The sequence below is a fragment of the Aptenodytes patagonicus genome, chromosome 20, assembly GCF_965638725.1.
Source record: "Aptenodytes patagonicus chromosome 20, bAptPat1.pri.cur, whole genome shotgun sequence".
NCBI lineage: Eukaryota > Metazoa > Chordata > Aves > Sphenisciformes > Spheniscidae > Aptenodytes > Aptenodytes patagonicus.
In genome coordinates this window covers 1951573-1974517 of record NC_134968.1, presented here as the reverse complement: position 1 = coordinate 1974517, position 22945 = coordinate 1951573, and the positions used below count along the sequence as shown (strand labels likewise).

At 48.7% G+C, this 22945-nt stretch overlaps 1 protein-coding gene across 4 annotated transcripts in view; it reads left to right on the top strand.

Moving 5' to 3' along the window:
• The first annotated feature begins 8428 nt into the window (after positions 1 to 8428).
• The window catches only part of MLLT6 (MLLT6, PHD finger containing), a 45083-nt gene continuing 30566 nt past the window's right edge, over positions 8429 to 22945 (top strand). For 2 of the 4 annotated variants that reach the window (XM_076356850.1, XM_076356853.1), the window contains exons 1-7: positions 9109 to 9217; positions 12732 to 12811; positions 17852 to 17906; positions 19491 to 19600; positions 20086 to 20189; positions 20903 to 20996; positions 22246 to 22353. In XM_076356850.1, the coding sequence (XP_076212965.1) occupies positions 9109 to 9217; positions 12732 to 12811; positions 17852 to 17906; positions 19491 to 19600; positions 20086 to 20189; positions 20903 to 20996; positions 22246 to 22353 (660 nt within the window). Of the gene's footprint in view, positions 8499 to 9108; positions 9218 to 12731; positions 12812 to 17851; positions 17907 to 19490; positions 19601 to 20085; positions 20190 to 20902; positions 20997 to 22245; positions 22354 to 22945 lie in introns of those variants that run through there. The other 2 variants (XM_076356852.1, XM_076356851.1) reach the window with 2 other exon arrangements.

The window sequence follows — 22945 nt, the reverse complement described above, 5'->3', positions numbered from 1 at the left end:
AAAGTATTTGAGCATCAAGATAGATAGATATGAATCACGGCTAAACTGATTTATTCCAAATATTACTCATGAATTAGGCTGAAACCATCAGCCTAATTTTGATCCCTTAGCTCTCACTGGGAAGCATCCCACAGAAGTGGTGCCAGTGACTTTACACACTATTTTGGGGCTAAGCCTCAAGGATGTCAGAATTTGGCCATCTTTTATTTTCCAGGGAACAAGCTATGACTCACCAGTGACTAAGTAACAGGTTACAGCCTCAAAATTTCTGATGAGTAATAGGGCGTGCAAGAAGATCTAACCCATTCTGTAAGTCACTAAATAGACACATGATTAAAAGGATGATCCTAACAGCAAGGTGGGTTGGCAGAGTCCATGATAAATCACCAAAATTATCAGTAAAGGAAACAGTCGCTTCCTCTGACAAATAATTAGGACATTTATAGTAAACAGGCATCTCAGAACGGTCCATGCAAATCTCCCAAGAGCAGTGACGAAGGGCTAAAGGTTTGATTATGTTTTCTTTTCTGTCCTTGCAGCTCTTACTAAGAACCAGAGCTACTCACTGCTTGATGAATGTGTGAAGTGCAGCCTGCAGCCACCCTGTGCCATACCGGGCACCCACTGTCCCCAGCCCCACCGGCCCTGTGGGGCTTTCGGCAGGAAGCTCAAAGGGTGTTGTAGGTTTTGTAGTTTTGAGCATGGAGAGATCATAGGATCATAGAATGGTTTGGGTTGGAAGGGACCTTTAAAGGTCATCTAGTCCAACGCCCCTGCCGTGGGCAGGGACATCTTCAACTAGATCAGGTTGCTCAGAGCCCTGTCCAACCTGACCTTGGATGGTTCCAGGGATGGGGCATCCACCACCTCTCTGGGCAACCTGGGCCAGTGTTTCACCACCCTCAGCGTAAAAAATGTCTTCCTTATATCTAGTCTAAATCTACCCCCCTTTAGTTTAAAGCCATTCCCCCTTGTCCTGTTGCAACAGGCCCTGCTATAAAGCCTGTCCCCATCTTTCTTATAGGCCCTTTATGTATTGAAAGGCTGCAATAAGGTCTCCCCGAAGCCTTCTCTTCTCCAGGCTGAACAACCCCAACTCTCTCAGCCTTTCTTCACAGCAGAGCTGTTCCATCCCCCTGAGCATTTTCGTGTCCCTCCTCTGGACCCGCTCCAACAGGTCCGTGTCTTTCTCATGCTGAGGGCTCCAGAGCTGGACGCAGTCCCCCAGGTGGGGTCTCACCAGAGCAGGGTAGGGGGGCAGAATCCCCTCCCTCGCCCTGCTGGCCATGCTGCTTTGGATGCAGCCCAGGATAGGGTTGGCCTTCTGGGCTGCGAGCGCACACGGCTGGCTCATGTCCGGCTTTTCATCCACCAGTACCCCCAAGTCCTTTCGGCAGGGCCGCTCTCAGCAGGTAGATGGCGGGTGGATGTGGAGGGAGGGAGGGAGGGATGCAGGGATGGGTGCAGGGAGGGATGGAGGGGCAGACGTGCTCCGGGGAGGTACATCGCCTCTGCCGTCTGTAGGGTGGGCGAGGGGCGGCACGAGGCCGCCCTGTGCTCAGGGCCGCCCGGTCCCGGCCGGGGGCTGCTCTCGGCTCCCCCCCCCCCGGCCCCCGCTTCCTGCCCGGCCCCCGGGAGCGCCGCGCCGCCCCCGCAGCCTGCCCGCCCGGGGCCCCGGCGCTGCGCGGGGGCAGGATGTCGTTGCCTGAACCTCAGCGCTGCAGCTCGCAACCAAAAAAGCCGCCGATCGTTTCCTGTCAATATTCACGGGGCTTTCTCAGCCCCGGCGGTTCCCTGCCCCGCAGCCCCCGGCAATGGTCCGGGTTGGATCCCCGGAGCCGGGCACCGGCCACCGGGCAGCTCCGCCGCCAAGCCCCGGCAGCCGCACCGGGGGTCCCGGCAGCCCCCCCGGGCCTGCAGCACCCAGCACACCCCCTGGGCTGCCGGTAAAGATGGGGTTTTTTTGTTTGGTTGGTTGGGTTTTTTTCAGAAATCTTAGGGAGCGGGGGGGATTTGGGTGAGAGCTGACACCCCTCCCCAGCCCTGGGTGCTCTAGGGTGAAAGGTGTGCAGCAGCAGCAGAGCTTGCGCAGCTCCGTGCACGACTTTTTCTGCAGAGCTCTGTAATGGATTCTTTTGCACACTGGAAACCAGCCTGAGAAGTCATTATAAACATATATATAAAAGAGTACGTATAGGTAATTTGGGAGGAAGCCTGACCCTGTGCAGGTTTAGCACCCTGGACCTTTGTCAGCTTGGCAGCGGGGCGGTGAGGGATGGTGGCCTTTACCCACCGGCTGCCCCACGCCTTGCCACGCCGTGGGGCCTGCCCAGCTCGGGGTAGTTTCAGCCCTGGGAAGACAGCTTCGGCCTGGAACAACGACTCGGTTTTGCGCAGTCGCTGCAGAGCTGTTACCTTCAGGCTTTTACCTCAGGTTTCCTGTCTTAAAGGCAGTTTCCGATAGCGTAGCCAAGAACTGAACATACAATTGCAAGCTAAGCTGATGCAATGCTCTGAACCAATACAAGGGCGTCAGAACAGAACGTTTAATTAAACTGGTTTGTAAACCAATTAAATGAGAGCAACTGGTGGGTATAGGCAAAGCTTCAATTACTGCCAAGTATTTTTTGAAGGCGCTAAAAACGCAGGAATGTGAAGAAAAAGTCCAAAGGCACAAAGGGAAACAGGTGCCTAACTCCCATTAGAAAAAGATCTGTCTGTGATTATTAATCCCCCCTTTCACGTCCAGACCTAGGCTGAAGAATCAGGGCCTGAATCTATGAAGTACCTAACACTCTGCCATCCCAAAGCACCCCGGGAGAGTTTAAATGCTCTCAAAAGCCTTGGTCCTGCTCCGCATGCATCAGCAGAGGTTTGGGCACACTGAGAGATGGGAGCAGCTCCAAAGCTTGTTTTGGTTTTAAAGCCAGAGCATCTGTTTAGGTTCCTAAGAATGAACTTGAAAGCTCCTTAAAAATACTCTTGGTTTCTGGACATAGACCACATGGCTTATTTCTCTGGTAATTGTTGTGTACTTTCACTGCCTAATGTAAATAATAATAATAATAATAATAATAATAATAATAATAATAATAATAATAATACTACACTAATAAGTCCTTGGTTCTGCCTTCCCGTAGGGTATTAGCCTAATTGGTCTCTTGAAGTTCCTTTCAAAGCAATGTTTATGTGATTTTATGACTATCCCATTCGGTTTGTTAAACTGGACTTGTTTTAGAGATGTGTTCCTCAACTACACGGTCTGTGGCACATTCTCTCTTTTGCAGGAAGAAGTGAATAAACAGCTAAACCACTTTAAATACATGACCCATAGGAATCCCCATCACCCTGGTGGGAGCGGACAGTAAGGTAAGTGGGCTGGAAAGCGGTCATAAATACGGGTATGTCACGAAAGCGTGGGAGTTTCGGCTTTTAGGGCGAAAAGAGAGCGATTCTAACAGAGAGCGATTCAAAATATTTCCACTCATAAAAGAGTAATTTAGTACCAAAAGCAAATTTGTCATCTTCCTGTACAATGACCTACTATATTAATCAATTTTACCGTTTTGAATGCATCAAAACCATGAAGACAAATATGATCCACTGTCACGTTTGATTTAAGCTGCTAGAGAAAAAAAAAAAAGACAGGCATAGAAGAGATTTCGATTGTTACTTTTTTCCTTTATAAGTCATTAATGGCACTATTTCCTTTCAAAGTTGTTAATGACATCATTGTTTCCTTTCAAAGTCCTTAATGACATTGTTTAATGAATAATAACTTGCACTTATATAGTGCTTTTTCAGACAAACAACCCAAAAGTGCTCTGCAGTAGGGAATTGGTCAGACAAAGAGGGAAAATGAGGCACAAAGGGAGGAAATGACTTGTTCCAGGCTAGAAAGTTACTGACGAAGCAAAGCTGGGAGTGCGTGTTTGGCACTTGGCTTTCTTTACTCTCTGAATCTTTCCGTGGATGTTCATACGGTAGAAACGCAGAATTTAGCCCATAACGGAGCAAGCACAAAGTAACCCATCTAATAAACTGCAAGCGCCAATTCAACAATCTGTTCCGCAAGCTGACTGTTTCTTTTTCTTTCACAAATATCTCCACTAAACAGAGTTGTTTCTTGAGAAAAGATACCTCGATGAAATGCTTTTTGTGAGGATATGAGCAGGGCAGAACAGAGATGAAAAGCGTGGGGTTTTTTGGTAGGTGTGGTTAGGGAAGAGCAGGGGCAAAGGTCTCACTTTCTCTCCCTTGGGAACGACACGCTGCGGAGGCAGCTGAAGCTCCTGTTTAAACAGAGACTTTGCCTTTGCAAGTCGCGGTCCAGACTCCCAGCTTTCAGTCCTGCAGGGTACGAGAAACCTTTGCAGACCTCAGTGGGATTTTTCCTTGCCCGACGATGGGAAAAGAGACTTAAGAGGCCCTATATACTGTAGGAAAATGTGCACCACAGTGCTGACTGATTGCAATTGAGATTTCCCCGTCTGTGGTGTAGAGAAGTATCAAGATATTGACCCCTTGTCCCTACCGGCCTGTGAATACGGACCTTTTGTTGCTAGATAATAAAATCTATTTTTGGTGGAGAGAAAGGGAAAAAGTTTATGTCCTTTATAAACCCACCGCAAAGGTAGCAAAACTCCAGAACTATCCGGTTAGCAGCATTACATGTGGGAGAGGCAAGAAATAAATTTGGGAGAAGTTTTGTGTGTACCACTGAATCACGTCTGATGGCTTGTCACTATCATTACCATCCTTCTCGTTTTTGTTCCTATTACAATTACTATTGCTTATGACGGCGGAACATGCAGAGGCTCTGAGTACCATCAAGACCCTACTGATCCTGGAATAGCGCAGAAGGTGTGATAAGATGGCATTCCCTCCTCAAAGGTCTAATAATCCAAACAGAGAAGAAGGGAAACACAAAATAATCTACCTAAAGTCTTGTAACAGGTCGGTGGCAGAGCTGGAGCCCATCTTTCCAGATTTGCAGAGGAATTCTCTGCCATAGACTATTTACCTCTCCGAAGAGGGACACTTGTTGGCCTTGAAATTTGACAACTAGCATAATCTTTCCCAATGTTTTGAGACACTGTGGTGTCCAAAACAAAGGATACAGAGAAAAACATCACACGCAAAGCTTTAAAGAAAGCCGAACTGAATTATTTTGTTTAAATAGTGTGTATAAATAATGTGTGTAGTCTTCTCGCTGTGCTAGTAGGCATTTACAGAAGGATGAAGAAGCTAAACGCATATGCATCGGTGAGAAGGATGAAAAGTTTGGTCTAAAATGAGAAAACAACTTTCTAAAAGAGATATGGTTTGGAGAGTTCTCCGATTATGTCATGTTCTCCCTGGTGGCTGCTGCTAACAGAGGATAAGACTTTGCTGCTGCTATCTGTGGAACTGATCCCGCAGTTCCAACTGAGAGATTTACACTTTAAAGTAGCGGTTCTTGCTAGCGACTCGAAGGAATTTGGCTGCCTAGTGAGGATTGCTGCTCTTATCTGCACAATTCCCTCTTCCTCCAACCTGCCCAAGAGGAATAAGATAAAATCTGGTAGAGCAAACAGGTTCGTTAAACGGGGGCGTAGATTTGCCTGTCCACAAATAGGCAAGTTTTAGCCCTGCTTGGACCCAGCTAAATTACAGTCCTTACTCATGATAATCTCAAGTGACGGTTTCCCCATAAATGAAGGCAGGAAGAGTCTGCGTTCCCGGGAGAAGCTGTTGGAAAAGGCTGGGATAGCGTGCAGAGAGGCAATCTATCACTGCGAGCCATTAAGTATGTACATCCCAGTGTTTCCTTGCGTCGACCCTTTGCGTAAGCTAGGCCATAAGCGCTTCTCTAATATAGATCGGTCTTTAAATTTCCTAAGAGCACGTGGAGTTATCATAAGAAAGATAAATTTTCTTGTGTTTTTTTTGTTCTTTTCTTTAACATAGGATGCATGTATTTTGTAGATAAAATAGGTGAAGTATGAATAATCTGGAAAATGCAATGATATGGCCTTACACCCTAGTAAGAGTATTTTATTTATTGTATCTCAAGAATTTCCATGTCAGGCACTTAGATGATAACTAAGTTTACGTTATTTTTAAATACTAATCAAGTAAATGCAAAGGATCCCCCTGAAAATGAAAGATCATCTGTAACAAAGACTCTGCACACAGAGATAAGGCCAACAGCTCGGTTCATGATGTATGAGCCTGTGGAGAAGCCAGTTCCCTTATCCACAGTTTTCTAGACATAGTAGTAAGCGACTAAGTTTAGTAACAACTTCTGTAACTTAGGTCTGCAGTTATGACTGAGACCCACAGGGATAATGGTTCCCATGAGTCAGTACATATCACTTTAATTTTGCCTGCTTCCTACATACAGCCACATTTTGAAAACACTGACTGATAAAATAACAAATGAACAATATAAATTAAGTATCTCCATGTCTCAGTTTTCACAGTCGTAACTTTCCCCCAAATTTTTCTCAAGAAACCGTCGTGCCCTTTCCTCTCTGGCCTAGCCTTTCCTCACCGCAGGGATTAGTTATGTAAATTGGAACTTAATCCCCTAAAGGCAAATTTGCAGTTCAAGTCCAAGTGTCTGCTAGCATGGCCAAGTGGAACCAAGACCGTCAGGGGATGGCGGATGTTTAGCATTTTGTCCTGTCGTCTAAGACAATCTCAAACCGCAAGGATCTCCTTCAGGTTACAAAGGCAACCAGCCAGATTTTCCCCCTTTTCTTTTAAACAAGTTCATAACACAATAGATAAAAGAAAAAAAAGAGGGGGAGAGGAGGGGAAACCCTCCCAGAAAAGTGAGCTAAGGCTGAGTGAATTTCCAGCAATGCGGTGAACGTATTGTCTGCCCCTGTGACTCTCAAAGGAATGCAATAAAAGGAAGACAGCAACCCAGCAGGCAGCTTCTCAGGGAGCCGTCTGCCTTCCAGCCCCTTGATGTAACGCTTGAACAGGTGCAATATAAAGGATGCTAAACTGGTGATTATTAGGGCTGTTGGAATGGGTTTCCTCTCTGCTCTCCGATGAGAAGATTTTTTTTTTTTAAAGAAACTATATGATGGGATATGCCGACCTTTCAAAGACTACCCGTCGCAAGGGAAACAGTTTGAGCAAGAAGAGGGTCGCCAGTCTAAGAGGCATTGACACCGTTTCTGGTCTTATTCAAGCTGCTGTAAATCAGGAATAGTTCCCGTGGAGCCACTGCAGCGCTGCGCTTGCAGGCAGGAGAACAGAACTGCTGAGGTTGTGTTCCAGGGAGGGCACCTGCAGAAGCATCGATGGCTTTGAAGACTGACTTTTGAGTAAAGATACGACCTCCTGGCTACTCACATACATGCCAGCGTCTGAAAACAGTTTTAAGTGCCTCCTCCTGGAAGCAGAGAGAACAGCTTTTGATTTTTTTGTCTTGATGTTTCCTTCACTACCACGACCATCTCTCTTCAGCGCTCACAACCCACAAAGACTAGGGAAAGAAGATTTCAGGTAGCTCAGTGATTCCATGGACCCCATACATTTCCTAAGCAAGGTACAATAATCTCCTTTTGATCTAATTTACAACACTTCTGTTTTTAAAACACCAAGGATTCACAGGAACAGAATTGAAAAGTAGTAATGCGAATCAGGCACCTTTATATGCCCCTTCTTATTGAAGTTGCTGTAACCGTTCCTCCATCAGCCCTACAAAAAGCCCTACCGTAACAGTAAAGCAACTTGAGAGGACATATTTTTCTTTATCAGTGCAGGCAAAAAATTGTTCACTGTTGGGTTTTCTACTGTTTCTCTGCCCAGTCTGGCATCAGGCACTTCCTTTTTTTCACGAGGTCAGCGTGGTCGCTGGGTAAGGACCTACGCGAGAGATCATGAGAGCTGGGCTCCGTTCCCTCGGAGCTGCTCTGTGTGCAGGCAGGTGATTTCAGGCAGAGCTGGGGCCGTAGGAACGCGTTACATGAATTCTTTGGGTTCCTCCTAGGCCTCTTTTCTAAGATTTAATTATTTTTGTGCTCTCTGCTTGGGTTTTCCTCATTTCTCCTTCTCTGTTCTGGATGATGTGTCCAAGGCAAGGGCTGTTTCTCATGATATACCAGGGCTCTCATGATACTGTGTGGACTTAGGGGACCTGCAGGTGCAATCCCACGCAGCGTTACCCACTATACTTTAGGATTATTTCTTTTTACTACTTTCCAGCTGATTTCTGACGCTTGTCCTGCTGGGCATAAGCCTCCAAGGGGGCATTTTTCTCCCTCCTTGCAAAGATAACAAAACAGGTGCCAACGGGTTAAAAACTCCTCCAGAAGGAGCCTCCGAGAGCAGGACAGGCGGTGGCGCTCGCGGAGCCCCGATCTGTCAGAGAGGAATTGCGGAGATAATAGGATTTGCGGAACGGTCCCAACTCATCACTCCGGAGCGATCCATGTTGACTGGCTCGGGCACGCATCCAGCGGTTTGCACACACGGGTGCACACTCGGATTCCTGCTCGGTTTGCTCGGGAGAGGGCGGCGGGGCGGGGGGGCGGGGGGGGTGGGGGGGTGCGGCGAACAAAAACATAAAGAAAGAAGCGACAGAAAGCGGCCGGAGGGGGGGGGGGGGGGTGTTAAAAAAAAAATAATTGATCTCACACGCACAGAGGCACGCAGAGAAATACACCCGACCCAGCCAGCCTGCAATCCCTGAACCTCAAATTTTACAGGAGCATGCGGGCGGCGCAGCCATGATTGCATAGGCGGGGGGGTTGTGTGTGTGTGTGCGTGTGTGTGTGTGCGTGTGTGTGCGTGTGTGGTGTGTCCGTGCGTGTGCATGGGCGCGGGGCGAGCGTGCGGGGCGCGGGCGGGCGCGGGGCGGGGGCGCGCCGCCCCCGGGTCCCCCCCCGAGCACCGCCCGGCTCCGCGCCGCCGCGCCGCCGCCACGGGGGGTCGGGCACCCCGCGCCCCTCGCGGGGCGGCCGTGTGAAAGGCAGGCTGCGAGCGGGGAGGGGGGAGCGCGGAGGAGGAGAGGAGGAGGAGGAGGGAGGAGGAGGAGGAGGAGGAGGAGGAGGAGGAGGAGTGTGTGCGTAGAGGGAGGCGGGGGGGGAAGGAAACCCTCATGGAAGTATGAAGGAGATGGTGGGAGGCTGCTGTGTCTGTTCTGATGAGCGGGGCTGGGCGGAGAACCCGCTGGTGTACTGCGACGGGCACGGCTGCAATGTGGCGGTGCACCAAGGTAAGGCACCGGCCCGGCCCCGCCGCCAGCACCGGGGCAGCGCGGGGCCGGGGCGCAGCCGCCGGCGCCGCCTCCCCCGCCGGGCGCCCCGGGGAGGCCGGGGGGGGTGCGGGGACGGCGGCGGGGGGGGGGGGGGGGGGCTTTGTTTTATCCCTATTGTTCAAAATAACGGTGTCGCCGCTGGCCTGGCTCGGCGGAGGAGCCGGGGGGGGGGGAGCGCGGTGTGCCGGGGGCGAGGGGGGAAGCGGAGTTGGCCATCAGCTGCGCCCCGGGGGGGGGGGGGGGCACGCACCTCCCGGGGCTCGGGGGGTGCTCGTTACCGGGAGCCGGCAAGGACCGACGGCCGCTTCCTTCCGCGGGGCGGGGGGGGGGTCGCTCGGGGCGGCGGAGCCGGGTCCCCCCCGGTGCCCCGGGAAGGGCGGGCTGCCGAGCCCCGGGCCGGGAGGAGGGCAGCGCCGGGCTGGGAAGAGCCGCGGCCGCCCCCGGGGGTCCGGTGCCCTCGCCTCGGCCCGTTGCCGTACGTGGCCCCGGGTTACCCCCCGGGGGCGGCCGCGGGGCCCGGAGCTGCCTCCTCCAAGGGCAGGGAGGAAGGCAGCCCTTCTCCTCCCAGAGATATGGACTATTTGCATTTTAAATGACTTGGAGCACGCCCCTAACGCATGGTATCGGACTGGAAAGTTTGTCCTCAGGTCTCCGAACAAAAAAAAAAAAAAAAATTAAAAAAAAAAAGGTATTTGCTTTCGTTCAGATCCAGCAGAAAGGCACGGTGATTATCCTGGTTGGTTTGTTTTGAATAACACGAAGGTTTCTGGTCTCATCTGGCATGTCTGTTTTTCCATCTATTATTATCCTATCCATCTACCAGCACATCTCCAGCCTCTTCCTGTATAATCTCTCCCTCGGTGTCTTGATGCACGCTCCTGTCTCCAGCTGCGAATGTGTCCTGCTCTGCCTCTGCCCGCCTGTCAGGCGCAGGTCTCTGGGTCTGTAGGTTGGGCTTTCTTTTGCTTTTCATACGTTTGGTGTATCCATGCTCACGGCTTTAGTAAGAAGTCGCTTACAACCAGGTAACTAAAGGGGAGTTAAAATGAGGAAGTGAAGCTCGCCGGGGATTTATCTTCATTCAGAGGCGATGCTTGGGTGTCTCCTGTCAGCAGGCAGCCTCTCCAGGGTGCCTCCGAGTGACCCGGCAGGACGAGGGTCTCTCTGGAAGGGCACTTCTTTCTGTTTTAATTTTGCTGATGTAAGTCCTCCATTCTTCCCATTATTTATCAAACCACATGCTAGAGAATAGGTTTCTTCATCGCTCTCTTTTTTGGAGGGAGATAAAGGGCACTGGCATCCTTATGCCCACTCCCAAGATTAGTATAAACACTTTTGTTTGCTGGCAAGAACAGCTGCAAATGTGCAATCCTTTTATTCTTTTAGGGTGCCTGTTTCTAGCCCTGCACAGGTACGGAGATGGGATGTGTTTGCTGCGGCAGCGGGGGAAGCGGGCACGTAGCGTTGTTTTGGTAGAGTTGGAACATGTTAGAAAAGTCTCAGAGAGGGCACCGCTTGTGCGTCTGGGAAACAACTGTCTGTTTAGGTCTTGTAAGAGTCCTTCAGGATATAATAATTCATAAGGAGTGTAGCAGTGTGTAGCGGATGTTCTTCAACCCTCTTTTTAAAGCCTGCTCATAAACCTAGTAGTAGTGTGGTGTTTTGGTAGGCTTTTATTTCTTAAATAGAAACAAACCACTGTAGGGGATCATCTGGGTCATCTAGTCTCATTCCGTGCAATCACACACTGGGTTTGGTATCTCTTTGTACTGCTTGAATGTCTGCAAAACCAAAGTTACCTTCTGAAATGATTGTACAGTTAAATAAAGAACCCTGTATTTTTTTTAAGCTTGTATTATAGCTACACATTAGGGCTGATTCTTAAAAATACCAGTTCCATTTCTGTGACAATGGTTAGAAATCTTATCTTTCCAGTAAAAAATCAAAAATGTTAACAAAAACATCTGACTGGAAATGAAGACTCTAATAAGATAGTTAAGAACATTTACGAATCATATTTTCAACTCTGCCTTACTTATGTTCTGCGTTGTTCCTTGTTTTCTTCCTTGTTTTCTTCCTTTTTGAAGCAGTGGGCACAGAAGCTCGCACTGGCTGCAGCTGAGTGCTTGCTTTTGGCCCTAAGCCCACTGCTAAAGATGGACCCAAGGCAGGCTCCTCTGTCATTGCTTTCATGTAGTTTCTATTTTCTTATGTGTATGCCTTGGCTCATCTTGCACTCAGCTCTTTCGGTTTAACTCTACAATTGCATTCGTTTTTCTGGCTGATGTGGAATAATAGGCATTAGAGAGATGGAGAGAACCTATTGCGGGTCGTGCCTGGTCCATCCCCCAGGGAACGTCACAGGATTGCTTCCAGCAGGATATTTTCAGATGCTTTGTCCAACCTAGTTTCAAATGTCTCAAGTGACTGGGATTCCATTCCAACCACCAGCTCGCATTTGAAGGTGGAATAAGGAAGATATAATTTGTTCTTTCCTAGGAGACTCCTATACCCTTGTCTGAGATGCATAGCCTTACTTCTTACCGCTGTCTTTACCAGCCTCTGTTGCTTTAAACCCACCTGTGTGGTGGCTAAGAGCCCTTTCAGGGTCAGAAACGCTCCCTTTGGGACTCAGAAAGACCATCCTTGGGCGGTTAGAGGGAGAAGATCGCCAAAGAAGGTGAACAGTCTTCAAGCAGCATTGCCCCATCAGAGACGGGAGCTAATTTTAAGGAAGCGGGAGCTGCAGCTTGCAGAGGGAGACCCTGAGAGCATCAGTAGTGATGCGGAAGGCAACAGGGACGCATGGCGTAGCTGGATGAAAACAGCAGTTTTGTTGGGTTGTCAGCTGGAGACTTGTATTAACATGGAACCTGTTCCCAGGAGTAGTCATAAAAAGCCTGAATTCAGTGATCTTGGAAGCGTGCTGCGAAAGGCTGCCGCTGGATGTGACTTACAGACTTGAGGGCGTGCAGGGTAAATGGGAGTTTCGCTTGGTGTCTGTCTGAAGTCTCACTGAGATTATTTCCTTCATGATGCTGAGATTTTTATCTTAGTCCTAATTATGGTTAAGGTGCCTCACAGCCATCCATTTCATAATTTTATATTTAGATCACTTGAAAAGTTAAGGGGTAAGAAACCACTCCAGTTGTGTTTGCTAGACCAGAATTAGACACAGTTTATGAAGCACTCCATTCCCACTTAGGCCAGATTTTCATAGGAATTTTTTATACTGGGCATGAGCTTATTTGAAAACTTGAATAAATGTGTAACACTGGACCTCTTGCAAAAGGCTGTCTGCTGCTGCTGGATATTGAAACTAGAAAGGGAATAAAATGCTCTGGAGATGTAGCTTTTGGTTTTGTCACCCATCTCTGACCGATAACAGCTCTGGCAAACTTTTATATACACCTGAGAAATTAAACAGTCGATTTAAAGATGGTCTAATGAACTCTCTTTGCTTTTTTTCCAGCTTGCTATGGAATTGTCCAGGTTCCTACCGGACCCTGGTTCTGTCGGAAATGTGAATCTCAAGAGAGAGCCGCCAGGGTGGTGAGTACGAAGCACACTTGTACTTACACTAAATAGGTTCGTTCGATGCCCTTCGTGTCTCTGCTGGAAGCAGTGTGGTCCCCTGGCAAAAGCGGTAGAGCCTGGCATTTCAGCACTACTGTGATTGCAGTCCCAGCTCTGCCTGTAACCGGCTATATCTTGCTTATACAATAGAAATAATTGTATCAAAGAATTTTATACAATGCTATTAGCCATTTTGATGAAGATGCTGCCAGAGGTGCTTTTAAGCAAGTTATCAATGACAGGATTTTTGAGTCTAGGGACCTCAATCTTCTAAAAAAATAATGGCATTCTTCTAAAAGGTGGTTTCCCTGCTGTTTTTTCTATTCAACTCCTCGGGAAGTTTTGGAGTGGGGGGAAGTTGGCATCACCTGAGATGCTGCTATACTGTCAGAGTTATCATACTGACTGACAGGATGGATTGTCATTCATATCTTGCGGCAACAGCCTCCTGCATAAAGTCTTCCGAGTTTGTAAAACAGCAGAGGAAATGACAGGAAGCTGGATCAGGGTTCAGTTTCTGTCTCAGTAGCAACTGAGCAGTACAGAACACTTTACAAATGTTCTTAACTAATTCTGGCATTTCCCGGTGAGGCAGGAAGGTGGAAACAATCAGGCCAGGGCTGCCTCTTAGGTCTGTCTGCGTGGCAGAGCTACTTGTTCAGTAAACTAGGCTGTGAGTTTATAGCACACCAGCTACTCTGCAGCAACTTCCCATGCGAGCCCTTATCAGATACGGCTCCACCAACCAACTGCTGAGGCGCCGGGGTGTAGATCTTTATTAACATGTTAGTTATGCTATGGATGCTGCTTTTGCCATACAGTAAATCCAAGATAGCTTCCCCGCTTCGCTCTCTTAAAGATGGATTTAAATTAAACTTTGGCTTTCCTTAAATACAGAAGGCCTCACTCAGCACAAACAACATTTTTTAATGCCTGCGCTGCCTTCTGAACCGGTTTAGCTAAATCTTTCTAAAGTGCGCACCTAGCGAAGCTGATGTAGGTGACCTCTGAATCTGCGGATCTGTTTAGGCCTGAGCAAATAGCATGCTCCATCTCAGCTGGGCTCTCTGCTTGGTGCAGTACAAAAGTTTAATCTGTTTCACAGATGGGCGAAGAACTTGGCAGAGATGAGCGAATGAGGGAATTAGGTATCTGTACCATGCTTTCTACATTGCATTAACTCATTCCTCATTGGAAGTGGGAGTGTAAACAAGACCAGACTTTCAGACCTGAGCTCTTTTCCCATTGTAAGATGCTGCTTTTATGTGCGCTGCAGTAAAGAAGATCAAATGTGTCTCTGAATGGTTTTACATCCTGCAGATAGTTTCATAGCAAAGAAAGGAATTTGGATTTCATGGGCCTCCTTCCCCCCGCTCTCCCAACCGTGCAGGCAGAGAGAAGCTCTTCGGCGTTAGCTACGATTCGATGTAAGCTGTAGTAACACATGTACACACAAGTCCTCCTCACCTGTGCTCATTGCAAGGACTGTAACTCTTCACTTGCACATTATACACTTCAAACTGCCTCCAAGGTATCAAGAAAACAATACCCCCGCAGGTGGCTCCTTATTTAACTCGTCCTCGGTGAAATCTGTTAGACAATGCGTGGTGGGCTTCAGTCATGCCATTCAGTCCTGTGGCATTCAGCCCTGCTACTATAATAACTGAACAGTGATAATCTTCCTTCCTAAGCAGAGCTGGGGATGACTTCCTATCTAAATCCCTCACCTTTTCAGTTAAACACCAGCAGTCATAGCAACAGACACGCAGATGAGTAAATACTTAAAAAGAATCTAGTTCTTTGATGTAGAGAACAGCGTGATCGGAGTAAGGGAAGTGAGTCAGGTCTTACAAGATCTGTGCGTGGCTCTGTTACTAAAACACTTTGAATTTGTGCTGCGTGGTCCAGCGCGGCTGGAGGGTGTGGCTCTTCCACTGCCCCGGGGTTGCACTGCGCCTCTCCGTGCCTGGCCTTCTCCAGCTGTCGTAGGGGCGTTATCAGCCTGCAGACGCTGCCTTGAGGATCTTGAACGAGAGATGTTGCTATTTGAGCGCTAAATACACTGACAACAGCAGCAGGGTGAATTGATATTCGTATTTCTTTCATAATGACTGTGTGGCAAACTCCTTTGAAAAACAACAATGTTTTTCTTCCCACATCTGCCTTCACAGAAGAATCTTAAAGCAGTTTACAAGCTTTGTCCATAACAAACATGTTTATTGGCTAAATATTGATACTTTTGCTTTGAAAATGAGATACGGAGGCATGGAGAATATTGCACTCCTTAGTGAGATTTTTAAAACACAGGTCTCCTGATTTCTGTATCGCTCCTTTGGAGAGATGGACTCCATCCCCTCTTCAGCTTTGGAAAGAGAGCTCAGGAGCCCTAACTTCAGTCAGCAGGTGTAGTCGCTTGGTGGTAGATCCCGGAGTTAGAAGCCCCAGGGGGTCAGGAGCTCTAACCTTATCCATCACAACCTGGTTTAAATCAACCAAGCTCTGCTCTTTTCCCAGAGTTGAAATAAAAACCCCAGAGACTGCCTTGGCCTATGCAGGTTGAATAAAAGGAAGAGGTACCGCTAATCCCTGCTCATAACCCCTCCTCAGATGCTCAGGTCCCTAAAGGATGCTGTGGATGCTATTGTGCTTACAGTAAGCAAGTGAAAGCCCATCCACTTTGTAATCAAATTGTCTAGGAAGCCCGGTGAGCTGCAATGGCCAGAGGGCACTCATGTGAGGGATCATGTGAAGGCTTTAGCTGTCATTTCGAGGCAGGGCTATTAAAAGTCTTGTGTGGGGCCGATGGAGCTGTTAACCCCTCTTGTTACAATCAGAGCTTTGCTAATCGCATGGTGGGAGAGCCGCTTTGATCTGAGGGGTGGAGGGAAGAGCGGAGGGGCCTTTTCAATTGCAAATTTCTTATTACAGTGTCTCAGTTAACCCACTTCTTTTTCTGTCTTGGCTCTGCCAGGCTTTCCATAGTAATTGTGAGAGCAGCTCTCCAGCCCTCTGGCAGCCCGGACCTAACCAGGAGCAGTGAGAAACACCTCCTGTGGTCATCCATCCGTATTTCAAACTAAGTTGCTGGAGACGGGCTGCCGACGACGGCACTGGTCTTTGTCCCCTCATCTCTTATTTATACATTATCACAGGGATTTTGTGCTTGCCGAAGGTAGCCTGTTTGACAGCCCCGCACGCTTGACTCCCACGAAAGCGCTGAAGGATCAGGCTGAGCCTCCCTGCTGCCCATAGCATTGCAGTCCTATTTATTGTGCCCATCTGTCCGGGAGGTAAAACTTCAGCAGAGGAAATCTTGAACTTGCTTGAGGAAAACCACCTTTGTGGAAGGTCCTCGGGGACTGCTCGGTGGCAGAGGCTTTTGCTCGCGGCCAGTTACTGCTCAATACATGGGTGTTTTTTGGGGCGTGGAGCACCTGCCCCGTTACGTTCGCCAGAGCCGAGCAATCACAGCGAGGCGCAGGCAGGCGAGAGCGCCAGGTCCCGCACACTCATAGCGGCACAGCCTGCCATCTCGCTTTGACACCAGGCACCTCATTTCAAAAATTTCTGATGAAGCACATTTTTTCACAGAAAAACGTTTTTGGGGGTTGTTTTGTTTTGTTTTGTTTTTTTAACAAATCGGACGTTTCCACTAGGGAAGGAAAAGGGTTGCGCCTTGCAGGTTTTCAGGCCTTTTTTTAAAGTCAAACAAAGCAAAAAGCACTTAGGAATTTTCCCTGAGTGATGCCATGAGAAGACAGCAACCGTTTTCGGGTGGCTCAGCCTGGGAGGAGCCCTCAGGGCCGGGAGCGTGTTCCCCCATGCGTGGCAACGTGCCCCGAAACCGCCCCACCTCCCCCCAATGCTTCAAAAGGGCATTATGGCCGGGGGAGAGCCCTCATGTAGTGATCAGCCGACGTGGAGGCCAATGTCGGCCAGGCAAGGCTGAAATTAGTGAGGGAGGAAAAACGAGTGCAGGGCCTGGCCGTCCGCTGTGAGGTGAGGAATGGCCCCAAGGGCCGTGGTGCTGAGTTTCCCCGGCTCTCGCCATCCCGCCTAGCTGAACCCTCCCCGTCCCCTCGCCGGGTGTGCGTGGCCTGTCCCCACCCTGGCCATGAGGGAGACCCTTCGGTGGGTTTGGGACCGCTGCTGGCCTTGGAGGCCTCCCTGTCCTGGGGGCCTGGCGTGAGGGGCCGTCTCCCGAGTGGAGGGGGCTCATCTCCAGCCGCGCCGTGGCTGCTGGCCGCCAGTGGAGGAGATGGCATGTCTGCCCCTCACGGTTTTCCCCAAAAGCAACCATTAGTGACTGGGCATGGAGAGGGGCGCAGAGTTGCTCCCGTCTCTCACAGCCTGTCATGGCGCCGGGCCTGCAGCCTCCCACCCAGCATGGCAGCGCTGAGGGAGCTTCCTCCACCCTCGCGGGTGGTAAGGACTCTCCGGTGCTGACGCTCCCCTCACACCCTCCCTGTCCCACCTCAGCCCTCCCCAGGGCTTGGTTTGGGGGGAAGCAGGCTGCCCACCCGCCAGTCCCAGCCATTGGGGCCGGGCTTGCCGTGGCCCCCCACATCCCGCCAGCAAAAATGTCACGACAGCCTCGCCCACCTCTCATGAGACTGGAAAAAATATCACAAGAGAAAGAGAGAAGGAAGGAAGGAAAGAGGTAAAGACAGATAATAACTTTTTATTTGCCTTCTGCTCTCTGAGTCATGGTTTTCAGTTTTGCTCCCCAACCGCAAAGACTAAAACTTTTTTTTTAAAAAGCCCCGTGAAAGTCAAGGTTCGCTTGTAGCCCTGTGGCTCTTGGGCTGAGGCTTTAAATACGTCCCCATCAGACAGGATGATATCGAGCTGTGTCAGAGTATCTTTTTGCACCCAAACCACTCTCAGCCCTTCTTCCACTTCCTCTCTTTGAAAGCAGCCCCATCTTTCATAACCATGTTGTAAATGAATCATCTCTTTTCTGGCCCCGCGCTCCTGGGAGTTAGATTAAACTTGTTGTTTCTGCTTAATTTCAAGAGATGTGAACTGTGTCCCCACAAAGATGGAGCCCTGAAACGGACCGACAATGGAGGTGAGTACCTCTGCGCAGAGCCGGGTATGTCGTGCGGAGCCTCCGGGGACTCAGCAGCTGTCCCAGGCACAAAATAATTCATTTCTGAGCCTACGTCACCAGAAAGGGAAGGCTGGAGGCTCCGGAGGAATGAAAACACTCTGCCTTTTTTCTTACAAAACTTCGCTTTCTGAAGCCTCCACGGCGAGAAGACCTTTCCCTGGGGGGGAACCTGCCTGACCTCTGGCTGGCATCGAAGCACAGCCCCTGAAATGTGCAGTTTCTTGAGTTTAACCTCGCAGGAATCAGTGCACGATCTGGCATTGTTTACAGAAAAGTGGAAGTTGCAGAGTTATTTGCTGCACGCTTGCACAGCAGCAGTGTGATCCTCAGGTTAACAGAGCCTCAGCCTTGAGTCCCCATCTGAGAGCAGGGACCAGGATGCAGTAAAGATGTTTTTTTCTGCAGGACTTATCTGCTCATCGTTGATGCTTCTCAGCCTCTGGTGCTGTGAAGTACTGCCGAGTCTGATTTCAGTTGTCAGAGCTTGCAGCTATTGATGCTACTGGCTGTATAGATCAAACTTAATTTTTCTCAAAATCTTATTTTTCAGAAAGGCTTCTGTACCTGCCTGCCACTTACCTTAATACACAAAGAGTTAAATTAGGCAAGGAGGTCTTTATTCTGATAGATCCCATATTTAGAGAAGGAGCGCTAAGTCCGGGATATTTTGTAGAAGCATCTGCTAGAGCTGGTCATAAGTGCCAAGAGCCTTAGTGCAATAGCACAAGTATCGTGTTGGGGGATTGCTTTATAATAACATAGCATCTTCTTCCAAACATGTTATTACATGGTTTGGTCAGGTCTGTGTAGACAGGCACAAGAAGTATTACAGCCATGGCACTGTACAGAATTATGTAGCCCAAGTACTTACAGTGCTGTATGATTCTGCAGTCATGGAGTTTGGTTCCGCCTGCCCGGGTGAATCCATCCTAATTCTAGCTAAATCCTCCCAGTGCAGTAGCCATACCGGTATCGATCAGCCCCCAAAGGCTCCTGACTTTCAAACTTTCTCAGTTCTGTCCTGACCAGATGGAATTTCAACTTACACATCTGATTTGGGAAGTGTCTTGGTGGATTTAGATTTTAATCTAACTTGGCTTGCTGAAAAAGAGCCTTCTTTAGCCGTTGATAACAGCCAATAAAGGGAGCTTTGTTTCCAGTGGCATGGGACTGCACGTCAAACCTGTCCCATCAGCATCATTTACTGCTTGGATGCTTTTCCTGGGTTTGGTTAGGTCTTCAACTCCAGGTCTCAAGTCCTAAGGGGGTGCTTTTAAGAACGATGAGCGTTGTACATTTCTTTTCCCAAAGAAATCTCTGCTTTCTTATTTAATCTGGAGGTGGTATCCGTCTGTCTTTCACCCACAAAGGATTTGATTCCTAACCAAGTTACAACAAGCAGAATTTCAAATCTAACATCTAACTTAAGTTGGCTCTCTTCCTTCTCTCCCTCCCATGCTTGTCTGCAGCCCTGTCTGAGTTTAAGACTCTTCTGGGTTGCCCCATGTGAATCTCCGCTCTCTGTCTTGTTTGCTTCCCCAGGGTGGGCCCATGTCGTCTGTGCTCTGTACATCCCAGAGGTGCAGTTTGCCAACGTGCTCACCATGGAGCCAATTGTCCTGCAGTATGTACCCCACGACCGCTTCAACAAGGTAAGGCCATCTCTTTCTCCTGCTGCCCCAAGTGTACTTGCCCCACCTTGGCTTTTTGGGGTCGTCTTATTCTGCCACATCTCCTGTTCAATTTATTTTAAATTCCAGGTACTCGGATTCCTTTAAAAATAACTAACAAAGTAAATCCCCATTCCTGCAAATAACTTTTTGGTCTTCCATTTCTCTCTTCCCCTACTCCCTGCATCTTGAACAATCTCCGCCTTGGAGTTGCATGTTGGTTACTCCACATTTTGATCTGACACAGTTGTTACTTGGGGAGAAAAAGAAGATGCGTGAGTTTTGTGCATGCCACTGAGAAATAACCCAGAGCTGTTGTCATAGGAGGGAGATGACTGGACACAGAGTTGTGAGTTCTTGAAGTGAACTCCTGGTGTTCACTCTTGTGTTCTCCTGGTGAACAGTGAGAGTGAAGGCACTGTCTGCCTCTTTGAGTTGAGCACTTTTCCTTTTTTTTTTTTTTGCAGACCTGCTACATTTGTGAAGAGCAGGGCAGGGAGAGCAAAGCAGCCTCTGGAGCATGCATGGCCTGTAACCGACACGGCTGCCGGCAAGCTTTCCATGTCACCTGGTGAGTTCCCCACAGCATCACCCCAAAAATAGCCCCAGCTATTGGTTTTGCTGCTATGGCTTTGAGGCCGCACCAAATGGGTGATGTGGGGAGTTGGGCTGATCAGCCTGGGTTTATTTTGTGCGAGGGGTATCTCGTCCTTGCTCAGTTTGAGAGGGGAACTTCCCCAGGAAGGCTGAGGTTTCACCAGTGAGCCTTCCCTGCTGAGAATGAGGGCTGGGGATTTCCCTAAGACTGTGTGGAATCCAAGAAGAGAAGAGATGAGTCACAACCCAGGAATGTTCCTTCTCCAGCAGAGCACATGCAGGAGTATCATCTAGATGATGTGATTTCAAGGGCTGATATCCTCATGTACCCTCGCAGCCTGAAAACAACATTGTCTATCAGCAGAACAGGGAGATTCCCAGCTTTACATGGATTCCTTGCTCATGATACATATTTTGTTGGGATTGTTACCGGTCTCCCATGCCTCCCTTAAGAAAAACAAAAATTGCAAGACAATCTGGTAGAAAAGTACTGACAATTTTGAAGATCTTAAAGTTCAGACTATTTTTAATTCATATTTTTCCCCCTCCTTGCATACCATTTGCCAAGCAGAACAGGAAACTCCAAGACCGTGCCTGAGTATCCTGAACTGTTCTTTGCCCTTTGATGGGATATGTGGTCTGGTTGTACAATTTGCTTTATCCTCCTCCTATTTGCATGTATTTCAGTGCCCAGATGGCTGGCCTCTTATGTGAAGAGGAAGTCCTAGAAGTCGACAACGTCAAATATTGTGGCTACTGCAAGTACCACTTCAATAAAATGGTGAGTTTCTTCATCCCTGCAATGGAGTTTTTTTGTCACATATAAGGCATCGTCTTCATCCTAGATTGTGTCTTTGCTCAGAGCAGTAAAAATGCCAAGAACACATAAACAAGGTCTGCAGCCTGCTTCCCTTTTCAGCCATTCAGTCAGAGTCACTTAGGAATAAAGATTAATTTATATTTTGCATTTCTATAGCATCTTAAAAACCCATTTTCAAAACTAGGGGTTGAATTCTTCCCATCTGTTTTGGCTTCCCTGACCCACTTTGTATGGCTGAAAGATAAGTCCCAAGAAAGGAGAGCAGCCATGACGTTTGATGCTCCAGGGAGTTAGGGGTATAGCTCAGGCACCCTGGGCAGAAGGGTGTAACACAGAACAGCCAGAACTTCTGCCTGAGGACAGAGACAGCCCAGAAGAGACATGGAGTCATTCACTGTTTGAGGGATATTTGGGGCAAAGGACTTCCCCCTATTAATTACAGTACCGAGAGGAAAGAGAGGAACCCTTTTCCTGTTCTGCATAATTAGCAGACACCTGCTCTCCCCCCTCCAGCAAAAAGGAAACTTGATCCTCTCGCTACAGCTTTATGTCTCAGTGGCTCCTTTGTTGCTGGCCTTTCCCACTTTCCTTCCTGCTTATCAGTGCTGTCACATACAGTGACTGATGTCTTGAGCTTCCCCTCAAAGTCAAACTGGAGGACACCTTCCCTGCCCTTCAGGTACCCTCAGTATCTGACACAAGTGTAGCTCTGTATCAAGTTTACTGACGCTGAGATAGATAGCAGGACTTCTGCTAGTGCCTGGAGTCTGAGAACAGGGCATCCTTCCACACACACCCCCCACGCCCCACTCGAGACTGAAAGCTGGACACTGCTGTTCAGGAGGACTGGCTTGTCTAAGCAACATTGCTGCTACCATTTATCTTGTTGTTTACGGAATGGTCTCTTAGCAGCTGTGCCTGTCTTCTTACAAGTGTCAGCGTGCATGGGCCGCCAAGAACCAAAGATCTGGGGAGTTAGATCTACATGCTGTTTGTAAGCCTACTAATAGGGTATCCACTGTGGTCCTTGCGTTAGGAACCAGACTGGGCATCTGGTACAAATAGGATTTGGTCCTGCATGTGGTAGACAAGCCATTTACTGTAACATTGCTCACTGTAACAGTGAAAGCTGGACTCTATAACACTGTTTGCTCTCTCTCTCTTTTTGCTCGTGTTCTCCACCTCCTCTCCCCTTCCCCACTTACCTCAGAAGACCTCACGTCACTCTGGAGGTAGCTCCTTCATTGCTGGAAGAAGGAGTCGATCCACATCCCCTGCTCAAGAGAAGCATGTATCCCACCACGAAAGGCCAAAGAAGGTAAGAACTGCACAGAGTTTTTCAATCCAGAGAGGCAGAGTCATGTGGGGTGGAGGTGAGAAGGGGAAGAGTGTGCCAAGAGCACCGATGGCTCCTCAGGTGAGCCCTGACTGTAAAGAGTTTCACAGTCAGAGATCTGAATAGTGGCTGCGTTTTTAAACAAGCCTCTAGAAATGTGTATGCAAATAGAGCAGCGCAGCCACGGGGAATGCGAGGCGAAGTTTGCATGTTCAGATTATGCCAGAGGGGTCCTGGCAGAACATGCCTATGAAACGTGCAACTTTCCCCTTTCTGTCTTGTGGCAAGTCTGCTTTGAGGATGACGTTGTGCTATGATTTCCAGCTACTGAGTTGATCTGTGTGGAAGTAGTTTGAGCTGTGGTTTTAAATGCAGCAGCTCGAGAACAGAAAATTGGAGGTCGTTGTCTTCAGATCCCAGAGTCCAGGTTTTAAAGGACAAAAAGATACTGATTAGTAATCTGCATTGTGGCCAGCAGATTAATTGTAGGCAAGAACAATAATCAGTATAAACTAGGTAGTATTTTGTTAGTTAGATTAGGCAGTCACAGGGATTCCACCTGCCTCAAGTCTAC